This window comes from Staurois parvus, unplaced genomic scaffold (genome assembly GCF_062004578.1).
Source record: "Staurois parvus isolate SC_StPar_1 unplaced genomic scaffold, SC_StPar_1.0 ptg000941l, whole genome shotgun sequence".
Taxonomy (NCBI): domain Eukaryota; kingdom Metazoa; phylum Chordata; class Amphibia; order Anura; family Ranidae; genus Staurois; species Staurois parvus.
The window spans coordinates 1,093,850-1,113,643 of record NW_028318737.1 but is presented as its reverse complement, the minus strand read 5'-3'; the positions used below and the strand labels follow the sequence as shown (position 1 = coordinate 1,113,643).

The window sequence follows — 19,794 nt, the reverse complement described above, 5'->3', positions numbered from 1 at the left end:
CATTACACCCCCTCCTGATACACATCCAGTTGGGGCCACAAATTCTATGGATGTAGGATTGATTTCATGTACACCATACACAGTCACACTCAAGGAAGGGGCATTGTCCTACAAACAGAGGCAATACAAATTGATGCCAGAGAAGGAGGAAGGGATTGCTCCTCTAGTGGAAAGATTTTTAGGGACAGGTATTTTAGAAGAAACGGTTTCTCCTTACAACACACCTATCAATCCTGTTAAGAAGCCAGATGGCTCTTACAGGTTTGTACAAGATTTGAGGGCCATAAATAATTTGGTGGTTCCAATAGCCCCAATAGTGCCTGATGTGCCATCACTCCTCACCTCCATTCCGTCCGATGCAGAATATTTTACAGTGATTGATTTAACAAATGCATTATTTTTGGTTCCTCTGGACCACCAGATGAGGGCGCTATTTGTATTTATATTCTGAAAATCATCAGATGACCTGGTGTAGAATGCCCCAGGGTTTTGTAGATTCACCTGCAGTCTGCTCACTTGCCCTCCAGACCACACTGAGGTCCTGGACCCCTCCCAATGGTTCAGTTCTCCTACAATATGTGGGACCTATTGATTTGTAGTTCAAGTCAGGCGGCCAGTCAGGAGGATAGTTGGTCTCTGTTAGAATGGTTGTCAGGGAATGGTCACAAAGCATCTAAAAAGAAACTGCAATGGTGGCAAAAACAGGTTGAGTACCTTGGTTCTACTCTAAGTCATGGTGAGAGGAATGTCAGTCACAAAAGAGCTGCGGCTCTCGTGGGTCTGCTCCGCCCACAAACAAAAAAGGACATGCTAACTTTTCTTGGTATGATTGGTTACTGCCGCCAATGGATACCTGATTGTTCATTCTATGATCACACTCTGAGGTCTGCCACACTTTCAGAATCACCTGACATTCTCACATGGTCAAATGAAATGGTTGATGCCTTTGTGTACCTGAAGAATGCTATGGTAACAGCCCCTGGTCTTGGACTACCTGACTATAAGAATGTTTCATCTGTATGCGGGGGAAAATTGTACAACCATGGCGGGGGTCCTGGCTCAGGAACATGGAGGCAAGCTCCGCCCTGTAGCTTTTTTTTTTCAAAGTAGTGCCAACTCAGGTTCAGGGCATGCCTGCTTGTCTGAGAGTTTTTGCATTCAGCGTGATGGTGGTGGGAATGGCTATTTCTTTCACATTGGGACATGAAACTACCCTACACACCACACATCAAGTGTCCTTACTACTGAAAAACATACACACTCAACACATGTCAGCACAAAGGTTGAGCGGATATGAAGTGATTCTTCTATCTGATCCCAACTTGATTATTAAATATTCTTCAGCAAATTCAGGCCCTGCTCCAATTTTGAATGCCCTATTGGGGCTAAAGGGGGAACAGGATGAAGTGGCACCAGAACACAACTGTATAACCCACATACAGCAAGACACTTCCCCTAGGTCCGACATGTCAGCTGTGGCTCTTGATGGGGCCCCAGATGTGTTTGTAGATGGCTCATGCTCTAGGCCAAATGATAATACTTACCATGCAGGATATGCCATTGTGCAACTTCCTGACAAAATACTCGAGGCAAAGCCAATCCCATATCAGTCAGCCCAAGCAGCCCAACTGATTGCCCTTACAAGAGCATGTCAATTATTTGCAGGACAGGATGTCAACATTTACACAGACTCCAAGTACGCCCATGGTGCTGTACACGATTTTGGGGTCATTTGGGAGAGAAGAGGATTCATTGCTGCTGATGGCAAAACCATATCTCACTCTTCCTTGATATCTGATCTACACAAAGCCATACAGTTACCAAAAACATTAGCCATTCTCCATTGCAGGGCACATACAAATCACAGAGATCATATTGCCAAAGGAAATGCATTAGCAGATAAGGTAGCAAAGGAAGCCGCATTACAACAGGTGGCCAGTGAACAGATGCCTATGCCCACTTCAGGCGTCACAACTACCCCACATGACCAGATGTATGCAGATTTACAAACATTTGCTACAAAAATCGATCTAGCAGACTGGAATGGTTCTGGAGCACAACTAGATCCAGCTTCTGGTCTAGTGTGCTTAGAGGGGAAACCATGCATTCCCATGTCAAGTGCCCCATTGTTCATTGCACAGTACCACGGTCTAGGACATAGAGGATGGAAAACGACATGTGAAACATTATTGCAGGATTTTTACATTACAGGTTTATCTAGGTTGGTGAAAGAATATGTTTCCAGGTGCATTACATGTATAAGGAACAATCCACAGAACCCAATGAAATCACAACACCAGCATCTAGTGTACCCAACTACACCTTTCACCCATTTACAAATAGATTTTACCCACATGCCAAAAACAGGACAGAGGCAAGAGTTTTTGTTGGTAATGGTGGATATGTTCAGCAGATGGGTGGAAGCATTTGTCACTAATAAAGAAGACGCACAGACTGTAATCAGAATTCTTACACAGGAGATAATACCCAGATGGGGATGTCCACTGCAGATAAATTCTGATAACGGACCAGCCTTTGTGGCCAAGGTATGCCAAGACCTGGTAAAAGTACTTAGATTGGAAATGTCATATTCCCTATCATCCTCAAAGTTCAGGTATAGTAGAAAGGATGAACAGGACAATTAAGGATAAGTTGAGGAAGGCCACTGGAGGAACCTATACCCACTGGAAGAAGATGTTACCTGCAATTCTAGCAGAGGTAAGAATGACACCTAATAAGACTACAGGGTTATCTCCTTTTGAAATATTAATGGGAAGACCGTTCCCCACTCCTTGGGCTAGACAGCCACTTATGTTAGAAAGAGGGGACCTTGACCTGGAACAACAAGAATATGTGAGAAAATTGATTCAGACTTTAGATAAGGTTGAAAGAAATGTTGCTCGCACCTCTCCTTTATGTTTTCAGGAACCAACACACCCTTTCCAAGTGGGAGATGTCGTAGTGGTCCGCCAACTTGCTAAAGACAAGAAGCAAGGCTACCCCTTTGGACCGCCTACTACGGTGATAGCGGTTACCAGAACGGCTGTTCTGGTGGAGAATTCCCAGTCCTGGATCCATGCTAGTCGAGTGAAGAAGGTGAACCAAACACCTGAGAAACATGAGATGGAAAAAGGAGGTGAAGTATGAGAGGAAAATCCTCGAAGAGCGGGTGAAGTAAGTGAAAAAGACCCTGAAGATGACATTCCTTACTGCCCCTCATGGTGCTTTGAAGATCTGGGTCCTATTGGGCACACTGACTGCTCTTTTTCCTGCCAGTATGGATCCTAACTAACTGTATTTATCACCCTGAGGACTTGGGCCTAATAAAAGGTATCTGTGGTCAAGGACTAGATTTAAATGAGACCCAGATAACCAAAAGTGAAAGAAAGTCAAAAAGAAGTTTTGAAGAGAACAATCCTTTTTCAGGAAAATGTTGATGATGCAGTTTAAATCTGCTTATGCTCAAAAGTCAGGTTCTGATAAATGTTGGATATGTAGTAAGTTACATCCGAGCACATAGGAAATTCCTCTTCTGGCCGCTCCAGGCAAAATATTTTTGTTAATAACAGGGAATGTAAGTATTGGTTTGACCAATATTACTTCTAATGCCGCCATATCTTTTCCAACTCTGGGAGTCACTCAACTCCCTGATTGGTGTTTTAGACTGGGGAATACTTCCCACAAGGGAAAGGGAATGTGCTCTCAGTCCATATTAAATATATCTGATCCTGGAAGGAGGGATGGAACTTCTTCTGTGAAACTCTGGCAGGTAAATGGTAGAGCCCTGAATGAAAGTTTAGAAGGGATACAAGACAATGTGGGGAAAACTATGTTTGGAAAACTTCTTTTTTATTTCACACTTGTTGTCACCCCTGAATTTCATTCTGCAATACAAAAATTTCCAATTTCCTTGGGAAACAATACCTATATCTGTTGTGGTAAGATCTGTTACCCTTGGATACCGAGTAATGTCCAGGGCTGGTGCTATGTAGCCCAATTAGTGCCAATCATGGCAGCTATAGACCAGAAGGAACACCAGGTAAAAGCCAGTACATACCCAAAACACCAACTAACTCTGAGACAGAGAAGGGAAACCAAACAAGAAAAGGTAGATCTATTCTCTACAGGTGATAAGGTTTGGTCATGGTTCCCTACCTACACGGGATGGGGAATAACACTCATGAACAAAATAAATAATTACACAAACATTATTGATGATATACTGGAGAGGAACTCTAAGGACATGGGGTTGCTAAATACCGAGACCAGAGCTATTAGAGAACAGCTGGAGATGCAAGAATTAGCTATTGAAAGCATGAGTGCTGCTCTGACAGGTCTGTGTGAGATGACAGAGGATTCTGAATGTTGTACTTGGATATATAATACCACAATGACTGTTCCAGATTATTATGAAATAATAAAGCAACACAGGGAACAGGTAGATGGTGTAATGGAAGAAGCTAGAGCTATAGGAAAAGATGGATGGACTCCTTTTGATTGGCTAGGATCAGGATTTGGTTCTGTCTTTTCATGGATGAAAGGTATCGCTGTAAGAATAGTCATGATATTGTTTTTTGTTTTATCTTTATATCTATGTTTTAAATGCTTATTATATTGCATTGCTAGAGCTACCAAGCCGCAAAATACAAATGAAGGTTATCTGGCTATGTACAAAAAGATGAATGAGGTAAAGAATTGAGATCATGTTCATGATCTAAGAGGGGATTGAAAGGATCTAGAGAACCTCCATTGTGTTGATGTACGCCATTTTAAATATTAAGTTAGGTTTTTGCAGATATATTAGAAGTTTATTGGAACTGTTTTAGTTTGCTCAAGGATTTATCAACAAAAGATAACATGACCCTGAAGTTTTCTTTTCTATTTCTCAGAAAGCTAGCAAAAACAATTTGTACCAAGAAATGTATATGTCATGTTTCATGTAGTCAGCTCATGATGGAAACTTACAATTACAGTTTTAGAACTCGCTCCCCCCCCCTTATTATTTCTGTATCCTATATAATCTTAGTAATGTCTAATAAACTTTGAACATCTCTGAACATAAGCTGCCGTTATTTCTGTGTTCAAGGGGTGTTCCCAGAATTCTGCTGATAAACCAGGAATCTCTCCACAGACCGGGGGTCTCTGAGGGGATAAGAAAATCAATCCTTTCACTTACCTGACCTAAATCCAACAGAACACCTCTAGGATATCATGTTTTGGTCCATCCAACGCCACCAGGTTGCAACCAAACCGGATATCGTATGTAGTCTCCAGCGCCTCAGGATATGCACAGCCAAAAGGGAAGCCAAGGGAACCAGGACAGCGACAACCAAAGGAAATGCTTCAGGGGTGCAGCCCTCCTCAGATGGGGAGATCAGCCACTAGATAGAGAATAAACAGGTGTGCACACACCTTGTGCATTATCCAAGGATTATTGGAAGGAGTGAAAAATAAAACCATACTCACAGGTGAAGCATGTATCTAAAAAGCATTTGCATAATGACGATGGCCACAACGGCAAGCAAGGTGTTCCAAGTGTCAGTGCGGTCAAATGGCTGACGCGTTTCAGGGATGAATCCCTTTCCTCCGAGCTCCTGACCAACCTCTGATGCAGATGTGTAGTGGATGGATGATGGGAGTCTTGCTGGTGATATCTTATTAGGAGCCTCCCCCGATGTTGTCAGGCATGAATACAAGCACATGGGGGCCATACAGACTACTGAGGACCATTCTGAGTTGCTGCAATGACATTTCAGCACAATGGTATGACAGGCGGTGCCACCTGTGAGACTCGGCATGTGAAGGTAACATTGCCGCACTGTGAAGCTAAGCATGGAGGTCACAGCAATGTGTACTCACCGAATCAGCTGCTTTCTTCATTTAGAGGTAGGTGATCAGGGGGCGGGTCTGTGACATCATCCTCTTCTAAGCCCCTCCCATCCGACCGTGCCCATTACTCTCCATGACATGCCGAGCAGAACTTGGTTTTCATGTGTCTGCGTTGGGCTGATTTGTGGTCACCATGGATTGAATTATTAGGTGTAAACCAGGCAGATGGCTTGTTCTGGGGATTGTCAGTGATCACATGTCCTGTTATATGGATTCAATATCCATCGTCTGACATCCTAACAGGAGTTCTGTCATTTTTCAGGATGTCAGTAAAAACATGTCCTCCGTCAGTAAATGTTCATGTTGTGTCAGTAATAAAAGTCACGGAGGGTTGGGAACCCTGCAAGGGGGGCAGAGATATGTGACTGCCTAGTCCAGCCTTTCTCAGCCAGGGTTCCTCCAAAGGGTTCTAGGGCTTCCTTGTCACTTCATTGGGCTGTATATGGAAGTGTCACCGACCAGCCGTTTCTGGATACACAGCTTTGTCATCATTGCACACACACACCATTTTGTTTTCATTCAATACAATTTTTATTATAATTTCACTTTTAACAAGATTGCAGAAAAAAAATCAGTAAACAGTAAAGGCAGAAATCTGATTGGTCAGGAAGATCCCTTGTCTGGAATGTGGGGGCGGAGTCATTATTATTGGTGTACAATACAATACACAACGTGTTCCATTATTATAACAAAGTATTGTAGAAAAGATCCCAACATGTGACATGGCTGAATGAATGCTGGTCATATTAGTTCATCTATTCTCTAAGTGGGGCGGTATCTATTGGGCCAATCCCTTTTACAAACCACACATAATATCGCCCTTCAAAGTGAAAACCGAAACGATTTGCACAAAATCAAAGAGTAGAAATATTTTCCGGTGGATCCCCTCTACCCAGACCCCATATGTAGACATAGAACAACAAGCTGTGTTCCCTCTCGTGCCGCACTCCTCCAACCACCCAAACCCACACAGAAGCCAAGGGAAATAATGAGAGGAAAGTTCCCCCCTAGTTTGGGGCGGAGTTCTCCTTCCCTCCTGTTGGGGGATGGGAGAAGGATGGACTGAAGACAGAGAGACGCTTCGGGGTCACCACTGTTCTGTAGAGCCTTGAAATGAAGGACATCAACTTCAGAAGTTCTTGTTGTCTGTGTAAAGTTCCCCGATAACGAGATCTGGGCTCTCCCGGCTTCTAGCTCTGTAACCCGCTATATCATTATCAGGAAACGCAACTCCGACACCCAAGAAGGGCTGAAGTTGTGTCCTTCATTTCCAGGATCTACTGACCACTCTGCACCCCGACATTTACTGCACTTCATCCATGTCTTTGGGGGCCTCTCATCTCCTTATCAACTGTTTCTTCTATGATGAAGATCAGCCATGGAGTATATCTGAGGTGTATATCAGGGTGTGCTTCTTCCCCACGAGAGCTGGGATGTCCAGCAACATTCATCTAGAAGACATTTCCCTCACTCAAGGCACTAATACATCTCCAGGGTTGTGTGGGATCCCTGATGTACAGGAAGACAGGACTTCAGTGAGGAACATTTCCCTCACTCAGGACAGGAAAGTGGCTTCTCCCCCATGTGACATCTCTGATGTCTGGAAAGATGGGACTTCCGTGAAAAACATTTTCCACACTCAGGACAGGAATACGGCTTCTCCCCCTTATGAGATCGCTGATGCGCGTGAAGATTGGACTTTGCTGAAAAACATTTCCCACACTCAGGACAGGAATACGGCTTCTCCCCCGTATGAGATCTCTGATGTGTGTGAAGATGGGACTTCAATGAAAAACATTTCCCACACTCAGGACAGGAATACGGCTTCTCCCCTGTGTGAGATCTCTGATGTTTGGAAAGACTGGACTTCTGTGAAAAACATTTCCCACAATCAGAACAGGAATACGGCTTCTCCCCCGTGTGAGATCTCTGATGTGTGGAAAGATAGGACTTGTCTGAAAAACATTTCCCACACTCAGGACAGGAATACGGCTTCTCCCCTGTGTGAGATCTCTGATGTGTGTAAAGACTGGTCTTACATGAAAAACATTTCCCGCACTCAGAACAGGAATACGGCTTCTCCCCCATGTGAGATCTCTGATGTTTGTATAGATGGGACTTGTCTGAAAAACATTTCCCACACTCTGGACAGGAAAGTGGCTTCTCCCCTGTGTGAGATCTCTGATGTGTGTAAAGATTGGACTTCCTTGAAAAACATTTCCCACACTCAAGACAGGAATACGGCTTCTCCCCCGTGTGAGATCTCTGATGTCTGTAAAGATGGGACTTCACTGAAAAACATTTTCCACACTCCGGACAGGAATATTGATTTTCCTTCCTGTGAGATCTCTGATGTATGTGAAGATTGGACTTTTCTAAAAAACATTTTGCACACTCGGGACAGGAATACAGATTCTTACCCGTGTGAGATCTTTCATGTCTGTAAAGACTGGACATATGTGAAAAACAGTTTCCACACTCAGGACAGGAATACAGCTTCTCCCCCGAGTGAGATCTTTGATGTGTGCAAAGACTGGACTTCACTGCAAAACATTTCCCGCACTCAGAACAGGAATACGGCTTCTCCCCAGTGTGAGATCTTTTATGCACATTAAGACCATGTTTAGAACGGAAACCTTTCCCACACTCAGTACAGGAGAAGCTCTTCCCTGTTGTAAGGCCGGCCCGGTCCCGCACAGTCTGAGGTTCCTCATGATACGAGGAATCCGATGGTCCAGCTACACTGGGTGGTGCCGGATGGACATTGGAGGGAGCCGGGTTTTCTTCTGGACTATACTGTGTGATGTCCTCATCTTCTACTTTCCAGTCTGGAGACAAAGTGAGACAATCCTCGGAGGTTTTCCTCATCTCCCGGCCATGGACTAAAAGACAAAGAGGATTACTAGACAGAAGCTGATTGGTTCCCCCAAACCAGGACTCCGCCCACATCAGGCAGCTTGGTCTCTGAGGAGCTTACAATTCCACCCTCAAGGGAACTAGGAAATGGCTCCTCTGATCTCCTACCAGGTCATTTCTTTATTCATGGACCTTAGTCAGAGAGTGAGGAAACAACCAGAACTGTCTTTTATAGGAGGGACAGTGATGAGGGGATTATAGGACGAGGGTCCCCACCCCCTCTATCACTCATCGCCATCTTCCCAACACAAGAAGTACTGCACTTCCTTATTTAGTCCATGAAGAACAGTGGGGCTGAGCCCCACCAGAGGTCAGAGAGTGAGGATAGGGGAACAACCAAGACGAAGACTGAACTGATCCTGAAGACCACCATCATTGGGGTATTGACTCCTCCCTCAGGAGGAGCAGGAGGTCGTGGGAGGAGCGGAGAGTACGGTTTGGGTGATATTTGGAGACAAGATCGGTGATGTAACTTGGGACAGAGTTATAAATGGCTTTATATGTTATTAATGTTTTGACTTTTATTCGTTGGGCAATGTGAATCCACTGGAGGGATTGGCAGAGGGTTGGAGGACACTGAATGGAAGCCAGTGGAGGGATTGGCAGAGAGGGGTGGAGGACACTGAATGGAGACCAGTGGAGGGATTGGCAGAGAGGGGTGCAGGACACTGAATGTAGGTCGGTGGAGGGATTGGCAGAGAGGGGTGGAGGACACTGAATGGAGAACAGTGGAGGGATTGGCAGAGAGGGGTGGAGGACACTGAATGGAAGCCAGTGGAGGGATTGGCAGAGAGGGGTGGAGGACACTGAATGGAGACCAGTGGAGGGATTGGCAGAAAGGGGTGGAGAATACTCAATGGAGGCCAGTGGAGGGATTGGCAGAGAGGAATGGAGGACACTGAATGGAGGCCAGTGGAGGGATTGGCAGAGAGGGGTGAGGACACTGAATGGAGGCCAGTGGAGGGATTGGCAGAGAGGGGTGGAGGACACTGAATGGAAGCCAGTGGAGGGATTGGCAGAGAGGGGTGGAGGATTGGGAGTGGAATCCAGTGGAGGGATTGGCAGAGAGGGGTGGAGGACACTGAATGAAGGCCTGTGGAGGGATTGGCAGAGAGGGGTGGAGGAAGCTGAATGGAGACCAGTGGAGGGATTAGCAGAGAGTGGTGGCAGATACAGAACGGTTAGTGAGGTGGATGAGTCTGGCAGCATCATTCATGATAGACTGAAGAGGGGATAGCCTGCGATGAGGTAGGCCAATGAGGAGGGAGTTACAATAGTCAAGGTGAGAGACAACAAGAGTAGTTCAGGATCAGGATGTACCAATATTGGTGTAGAAATGAAAAATAAACTTTAGCTTACTAAAAGCAGTGTGTGCCTCAGGTGACCATACAAAGGGCACTCCTTTCTTTGTCAGCTCTGTAATTGGTGCGATTACCTTAGAGATGTTTCTTATGAATTTCCTGTAAGTTGGCAAATCCAACAAATTGTATTTCCTTCACGTTTCCAGGTACAGGACAATCCACCACTGCCTTGATCTTCTCGGGATCCATGCTCACGCCTTCTGAAGAGATAATAAATCCCAAGACCTGGATCTGGGTTTGTTCAAACTCACATTTCTCCAGTTTGAAGTCGGTTCTTCCTTAATCTTTTGAATACAGTGCAGACACGCTTGAGATGGTCCTCCAAGTTATCGGGAAGGATGAGAATATCATCCAGATATACAATAACAAACTGGTCCAACAGATGTCAAAACACATCATTGATGAAGTGCTGAAAAGTCGCGGGAGCGTTGCATAGGCCAAAAGGAATAACTAGGGACTCGAAGTGCCCATATCTGGTTGTAAAGGTGGCTTTCCATTTGTCTCCTTGATGAATGTATACAAGGTTATATGCCCCCCGTAAGTCAGGTTTTGTAAAGACTTTGGCAGAGCGGAGTCTTTCCAGAATTTCAATGATTAATGGGAGTAACGGTTTTTATAGTGATTTATTCTAGTCCCTGAAATCGATGCATGGACGCAAAGTGCAATCCTTTTTCTCAACAAAGAACAGGGCTGCCCCTGCAGGAGATGTTGAGGGTCTGATAAAGCCCTTCTCAAATTCTCATCAAGCCACTCCCTGAGCACCTTTAATTCAGGTTCTGACAGATTTAGAAGGCGGCTGAATGGTATTTCTGACCCTGGAAGCAGTTCAATGGGACAATCGTAAGGGTGAGGAGGAGGTAATTGATCGTCATTCTTTTTATCATGGATATCTCGGAACTCATAGTATTGTGGAGGCAGGTTGTCATATGACTGGGTACTTACCACATCAACTTGTGATTCCCTGATTGGTAGAAAACTTGTACAACATGGTTCCCTACAATGCTCCTTGCAATGAGGGGACATAAAATGTATAGTCCGTTCTCCCCAACTGACGGTGGGGTTATGGGTAGAAAATCAAGGAATGCCCAAGATGACAGGAAATTTAGGGGATGTAATCAGCTGAGAGCTGATGGTCTCATAATGGTCAGCCACAAATTAGAGTAACAGGGGAACCGTTTCATGGGAAACACCGGTCCTAAAGGTGAATCATCAACCGTCTCCATATCAATGGGGCAGATTTGTTTCTTGGGAGATTATTGTTGTTGTGGGCAAATTCTATGTCCATAAAGTTCCGCCCGACCCCAGAGTCCAGCATAGCAGAACATGGAATTTCATGGCCCTCGGTGATAAGTTTGATAGGGACAACAAAATGAGACTGCATAGAATCAACTTTTATGTCTTCATAAATCAATGGGGAGATAGACTGGTAATGGAGTATATTTGTTCAGGCACTATACTTGGGGATTTCAACATCCCTGTCAACATTGACAACCCGGCCACATCCCAACTCCTCCACTTAACCTCCTCCTTTGCACTTGCACAGTGCATACAATCCACCACACACTCCGATGGAAATATCCTGGACCTTGTCTTCTCCAACCGCTGCGCTCCCCACAACCTCAAACACTCCCTTCCCTCTCTCTGACCACAACCTTATCACCTTCTCTATCTCCTTGTCCTCCAACCCCTACCCCTCTAAATGTCACACTACCACCAGCCGTAACCTCCGCAACCTGATCCCTGCCCCCCTCCACTCTGCAGCTGATCAACTCCATGACAGCATCCTCCCCGTCCTGCCTTTTCCTGGCTATGACCGCCTAAAACAACGCACTGTCAACAGCCCTTGACTCACTAGTGCCTTTCAACCACATGAAACATCAGACCCCGACCACTCCAGCCCTGGCAGACTGATCACACCAAAACCCTCAAATGAAACAGTCGTGCCCTGGAGCGACTATGGTGCAAAACCAGATTCCAACAAGCCTACACCCGCTACAAATCTGCCTTCCACACCGACACCTCCTCCCTCCACACCGCCAAGCAAGCCTACTTCCAGACCCTCATCAAGGCCCTCTCCTCCAATCCTTGCCGACTCTTCTCCACCTTCAACTCTCTACTCTCGCCACCCCCACCTCCACCCAGCACCTCACTCACTGCCCTTGAGATTGCCAATCACTTCAAAAACAAGATTGACACCATTCGCAAGGACATCACTGCAGCTCACACTCCCCCCATACCTGTCCCCTCTCACACAGCAACCCCCTCATCCCCCCTCTCCCTCAACTCACTCCGCAGAGACTTTGTCGCTGCTCAAACTCCCTCAGCTACCCCCTCATCACCCCTCTCCCATGGCCCCACCACTGCTCTGACCTCCACCCCACCCAACATTCTTCATACTGAAGCCCCCTCAACACTCCGCACCTTTGACCTTCTACCATCGAGGTCTCCAAGGTCTTCTTTGATGCCCACCTCACCACCTGCCCCCTCGACCCTATCCCCTCACAACTCCTACGACCTACCTCCCCCTCCATCCTACGCTCCCTCACCCACATCTTTAATCTCTCCCTCTCCTCCGGCACTTTCCCCTCCCCTCTGAAACATGCACACATCACCCCCATACTTAAAAAGCCCTCCCTGGACCCCAATGGCCCAAACAACCTCAGACCCATCTCCCTGCTCCCATTCACATCCAAAATCCTCGAGCGCTTAGTCTACACCCGCCTAAGCTCTCACCTCAATGACAACAACCTCCTCGATCCCCTACAGTCCAGGTTCCATCCCCTACACTCCACTGAAACTGCCTTACTCAAACTCTCCAATGACCTGCTAACCGCCAATGCTAATGACCACTATTCAGTGCTCCTACTCCTTGACCTCTCTGCGGCCTTCGACACAGTCGACCACCCAATCCTCCTCAAAAAACTACACTCCCTTGGCCTCAGAGATTCCGCTCTCTCCTAGCTCTCATCCTACCTGTCACAACGCTCTTTCAGCATTACCTATAATGCTACCACCTCCCCTTCACTCCCCCTCTCTGTTGGGGTCCCTCAAGGCTCCGTCCTCGGGCCCCTTCTCTTCTCCATCTACACCTCCTCCCTTGGCCAACTCATACACTCTCACGGCTCCAACTACCACCTCTATGCCGACAACACACAAATCTATCTCTCAACCCCCCACCTCACCCCCTCAGTCTCCGCCCTAATCACACACCTACTGAGCGACATATCAGACTGGATGTCGCTCCACTTCCTTAAACTGAACCTCTCCAAAACCGAGTTTCTTGTCTTCCCCCCAGCCCGGACACCACCCCCCATTGACTTCTCCATCACATCCAACAACGCCACCATCAAACCCGCCCCACAGGCCAGAGTACTGGGTGTCATTCGGGACTCCAACCTATCCTTCCAGCCCCAAGTCCAATCACTAACAAACTCGTGCAGACTCCACCTCCGCAACATCACCAAAATCCGCACGTTCCTAACCCCAGAAACCACTAAACAGCTCATCCACTCCCTCATCATATCACGACTCGATTACTGCAACTCCCTCCTCACTGGCCTGCCTCGCCACAGGCTATCCCCGCTTCAGTCCATCCTGAATACGGCTGCAAGACTCATTCACCTTTCCAACCGCTCCGCCTCCACCACCCCCCTCTGCCAATCCCTCCACTGGCTTCCGATTGCGCAATGGATCAAATTCAAAATCCTAACGCTGACGTACAAAGATGTCCACCATACTGCCCCGTACTACATCACCGACCTGATATCCAAGTACCGCCCAACACGCACACTCCGCTCCTCACAGGACCTCCTTCTCTCTAGTTCCCTGGTCTCCTCCTCCCATGCCCGCCTCCAGGACTTCTCCAGGGTGTCACCCATCCTCTGGAACTTCCTGCCCCAACCCATCAGATTAACACCTACTCTCCTCTCCTTTAGGCGCACCCTGAAAACCCATCTCTTCAGGGAAGCCTACCCCACCCCCTGCTAACTTGCCGACCTCCTCCACTCTTCCTACCACTTCATCCCCCACAGCTATCTCCTCCTGTACCACCACCCCCTCCCTCCTAGATTGTAAGTTCGAAAGAGCCGGGCCCTCGATCCCCTCATGTTTTGCTTTGTATTGGTATTGTTCTGTCACATGTTCTGTCCCCCTTTGAAATGTACAGCGCTGAGCGAACTATTGGCGCTTTATAAATACTGTATAATAATAATATACTATCAATCGCAGCAATTGTTCTTTTAACTTTGTTGTGACAATTAACTGTGTAATGTCCAGAGTCCCCACAATACAGACGGTAGCAGGAGAGATAAGAGCAAGATATTGGATGGAGAAGGCACAAAAATCTGCCAAACAGGAAGTGCAAAGACATGGCTTAAATCAGGAAGTTCATGGGAGGAGCAAAGAGTTCAAGGTTCAGCAGAAAACACAGCAATGGATAAGCAGAGTGCCGTCCATTATATCAGATAACTCAGTGAGAAGAGTTACTGCCAGACACAGTAGAGGTCCTGGGTTCAAGTCCAGGCTCTGACAGGTGCCTAGGTTTAGCAGAGTCAATGAATTAATATTTATCTGAACCCCAGAACCTCCATAAATCCAGTCTAGATACATAAATTGTGTCTGCAGCACAGAGAAGGAAGATTATCCGAGAGAAATCCAGGAATACAGGACGGGGAACACAGCTCAGGAAAGTGACCAGGGGATTACAGGCTGATATCACCCAGTCCCCGCCCTACTCTGGACCAATCAGTGAGCAGTATGGGTGGAGGAATGGATTTAGTGTTCATGACCCACCTGTGCTGATCTCTGTAGGAGTGTCCTCCTCTATAAATGTCCCCGTTATTCCATCCTCCTCCATAGACTGCTGATCATCCCTCACATACGCCTCTTCTTCTTCTGATTTAACCTCAACTTTTATATACATCAGATCTTCACCCTAAAATAAGAGAAAATATCATCTATAAAATATAAACTAACATGAAAAATACACAAATTGTCTCCACAAGTCCATGTTCTAGATGCTCCATCCCACCAACCTTGTAATAGTGAGGGATGGTGTGACCTTCCTGTGTGGAATCCCAGGAATACAGAGGACGGGGACATCTCTCTGGTGGGTTCCTGGTATTAGGTGGCTCCATCATATCCTTGTGTCCTTCTGAAAACTCCTCCATCACTCCATACTCCTCATCCTCCTCTATACATTCTTCCTTAACAACAATATTATCATCCTCGAGGATTCCACTCTGAAATAAATAAATTATTGTAACAAACAAACCTGTTTATAAAGCAGAACTTCAGTTGTCAATCATCTACCTGATGATGGTGAGGGATGGTGTGACCTTCCTGTGCTGAATCCCAGGAATACAGAGGACGGGGACATCTCTCTGGTGGGTTCCTGTAGCTGGATGACTCCACCATGGTGTCCTGGTACAGATCTTTGTGTTCTTTAGGGATATGTGACTCCTCCATCCCCCCATCCTCATCTTTTATCTCTTCTTTAACTTTAGGATCTCTCAGGTTTCCACTCTGAATATATAATAAAAATGACATCAATGGTAACAATGCAGATAATGTACAGATCCTAATGATACTATCAGTGATTGTTCCTCATCTACCTGATGATGGTGAGGGATGGTGTGACCTTCCTGTGTGGAATCCCAGGAATACAGAGGATGAGGACATCTCTCTGGGGAGTTCCTGGTATTAGGTGGCTCCATCATATCCTTGTGTCCTTCTGAAAACTCCTCCATCACTCCATACTCCTCATCCTCCTCTTTATACTCTTCTTTACCATCAATATTATCATCCCCGAGGATTCCACTCTGAAAGATATAATAAAACATTCATTGTAACAAACATGCTGTGTATAAATCACAACTACCAATAATTTTGGTTAATCTATATGTCCTATGACATCACACTGACCTCACAGCTCCTCCTCCTAATGTCCCTCCATCCAGAGTCAGAGAATTCTATGACAGATAGACTCTGGATGGAGGGACATTTGGATAGGGAGACTTGAGGGATCCTCTATATTAGGCTCCCGTACAAACCAAATCCTAGTTCCTGGAATCCAGGAATCAGGAGAAAGGTCAGGGCAAGCAACAGACGAGCGCATCCAAGAGACCAAGCCGGGGTCACTACACAGAAAATCAATCCAAGGAAACAACAGGCAGGACGAGGAATAGCAAGAAGGAGCTGAGAGACAAATGAGAATATTGCTCAGCCAATGGGAGATGATCTCAGCATGACTTCCATCATGAAGGAGATGAGGGGGAGGGGAGGAAGTCACTGAAGGTGACCATAGATCCATGGAAATTCAGCTGGTTCAGCAGGGATCGCTCACATTTCCATCCATGTGTGGCCACTGCCGGATAAAAGCCACTCCCCCAGCGGCTGCAGCCAATAGCTTCAGTGCTGATCTGTGTATTCTGAGAGCGGAGGAGTCCCCTCATTGTCAGAATACAAGAGTGCAGCGGGGAGGATTCCCCCATCCACCTCCAATGTGTGGATGGGGGAATCACTTCAGTTTTTATGGTCATCCCGCTGGCTGAACGATAAAACTGAACCATGTAGGCCAGCTTTGGGGGCAAATATATTATCATCAACTCCTCCCCCTGAAGGGGTTCATCTACGTATTACCTCCTCTGCTGCCAGATCCAGGAATGTGGACTCTCTGCTTCTTCCTGATTCACCTCTCCCCTGGAACTTCCTGTCTGTACCTGGCATCACTTCCTGTCTGTACCTGGCATCACTTCCTGTCTGTGCCTGACATCACTTCCTGTCTGTCTTCCATAGAGACTTCCTGTCTGGGTAGAAGTGAGATCCCCACCTTGTGGAGCTCAGAGGAACTGCAGCCCCGAGAAGCGTCTGGTAGTGTGACCCCGCCCTTGTGCTGGGTGTGTATGGACTGTAGATCCTTATGGAGGGGTCACCTCCACTCCCACCAAGGGGGACAGAAATATATGACTCCTCGGGGGAGGGGTTTTGGCCCCTTTGATTTTGCAGTAACATTGATTGCAGATTTAGTCCTGTAGAACATCTGGTATATGGATACAAAGCCCCCCAGCTGGGAGTAAAGGGTGGAAATGGCTGGTGACTCCCAGATTTGGGCAATGATGTCATCACTATAAATGGATAAAACCCGCGCTATGTGTAACAACTCCAAACCTACAAAAACCTTCTAGCGGACTGCTGCTGTAACAAAGGGAAGGATTCCCTGTCATCTAGAAGAGCATTATGTGTCACAGCGCTGTCCTATTGTGTGTGCACAGAAATCATCACAAATACACTACAAATATGTGGAGACATTCAGAGATAAAGAGCTTGGGGCTCCAAATCCTATTCTCTGCACATCCACTGCTTCCACTTTACACCCACTTCATTGGTCTTATGGGGTTTATCAATAAATGAAGGAAACTGAACCGTGTGCAAATCCATCCACAACATAAAGTGCTTTGTGCTCAAGATGCTGCTCCCTGCAGATCCACTGCTTCCACTTTACACCCACTTCATTCATCTCATCAGATTTGCTGCTATAGGAAATCATTTAAAATGATCATAAAAACAATTCTGCAGCTAATTGGCCACTAGGATTACTTTTACATGAAAGCCGCCCACCAGCTAATAAACCAGCACTAGAATGATGCCTGTAGCTGCAAGCATCCTCCCGGTATAACCACTCCAAGTCCAGCGACGTTCCAGTACATTGCTGGTCCATGTTGGACATATATGTACCAGCAGAGAACACGGACATACGATGAATCGGGTCTGCGGACCAATATGACTGCAATTCATTCTTTTCTGTAATGTCCATGTTGAGGGTTCAGCCCAAAAATGTTTTAATTTCATAAACGGTGATAGAGTTCCATGTGAATTGTGTGACAAGAGCTGAATTTGGGGGGCGGCCATGTATTGTGGTGTATAAATTGCCTTGGCCCACAATTGGTACAAATCTTCTGTGAAGAACAGTGGAGGGGCTGAACACTAGTGCTGGCAGTGACCGGGCCGATCCGGCTAACACTGAGTATTGGGGACACTATACAAAGCCGGCACTAGTATAGTTCTGTTCATGATCAATATATTGATCCGTACAAACACTATACTAGTAATGGCGGTGATCAGCGACCTATAGCGTGAGTGTGACAGTGTGCGGCCAATCTAACGCCAGCTGACCCTGGCTGGGAGGGGCTTACTGACCCTGACACTGTGTGATGTCACTAGTGGCAGGAATACAGTGATCAGTGAAACATTCTATATACTGACACTGTACTAATGGCACTGGCTGGGTGACGGGGCAATCAAAGGGTTAAATGTGCTAATCTAACGTGTGTGTACAATGTAGTGGTGCTTTTACTCGGTGCCGTGTTCTCTCTTCTCTCCCTGGACCGACCGGGGGGGCAGTGGGGGGTGCAGGTACATTGACACCGGAAGTGATGCAGATTACGTCACTTTGCCAAGAGCTGCTGCTCGCCCACAAAATGCGGGTAAGTGGTTGGTAAGCAGTTAAAAAAAAAACCTTAAGAAAAATTTAAAACAAAATTCTCAATATGGTATTTAACTTTATTTTTTAATACTTGTATCAGAATAGTAGGATGTTACCATAGTAACCATTGTACTACTGTGGGGGGAGGGGGGTGATCAGGGATTTTGTTTCCACACTTTTCTTTGCAGGAGATATAATGATCATTTCTCCTGCAATGCAAAGCTTGCTGTCAGAACCAAACTCATTCATCAACTGTCATCAGTGAGTTAGATTTTTGACAGCTCAAGATAGTGATCTGTGATTGGCTGGAGCTGGTCACATGGTACAGGGTGCTGTGATTGGCCCCATGTATCATGTGACAGCTGTGGGCCAATCACAGCTCACTAGGAGGAGAAGCAGAGCTGTTATGAATGAGATTGATTCATAACAACAGCTTACATTGGGATCACCTAGAGATCACATGATCACCGGGTCACAATCACTGGGATCTTCATTCCACTGTATCCGCCAGACACAGCAGTCGGGGGAGGGGAGCGCTGTGTGCCGGCTCGGGTGTGTGGTGTGCCTCCTGTGTTAGTGCAGCCAGAGTGACGTACAAGTACATTGCTTTGCCTGTAGCTGCCGCCTGGCCACAGTACATTGCGGGTGGGAAGCGGGTAATCTAGGACTAAGGATTCCAAGCTCACTCCTTGGGCCATGATATCATCCAGGCAAGAAATGTAAGTTCTGTGTTCCAATTATGAGGTGACAACAGCATAGAGTGCTTTCAGGATAATGGACAAAGGTAGACAAGCATTGCATGCTGTTGTTGTGTGAAGCAAGTCTGTCTCCTTTTTTATTGCAGATAATACATTTTGTTTGGCTTTTTCTACATTGTTCCCCGATCCAGACATTCGTGGCCTCCTGGGCTGGATGTGCCGCTGGATCCAGGCCCTGGAGCAAGTCCTGGAGGTGGAACCAGACGAGGACCAGCCCAGCCTTGGAGCCTATTTCAGGCAGCAATTTTAGTTTAGTTACAATTTTTTATGATGTTTTATAGTTTTCTATTGATTGTTGGTAATAAATGTTCTATTTCTCTTGGACAGTGCCCTGTGTTGTGTCTTCTTCAGCCTTTGCAGGTCGGCAATCTTCTTCATTGCAGTTGGA

General features: G+C 46.4%; 2 protein-coding genes across 2 annotated transcripts in view; one reads left to right on the top strand and one right to left on the bottom strand.

Moving 5' to 3' along the window:
- The window catches only part of LOC149441851 (uncharacterized), a 409,050-nt gene that overhangs the window by 161,871 nt on the left and 227,385 nt on the right, over positions 1-19,794 (top strand). The window lies entirely within an intron of this gene.
- Positions 1-19,794, bottom strand: part of LOC149441855 (uncharacterized) — a 269,391-nt gene that overhangs the window by 103,911 nt on the left and 145,686 nt on the right. Inside the window, exon 10 of the mRNA XM_089656824.1 lies at positions 7,544-8,769. Within this exon, the coding sequence (XP_089512950.1) occupies positions 7,544-8,769 (1,226 nt within the window). The remainder of the gene's footprint in view (positions 1-7,543; positions 8,770-19,794) is intronic.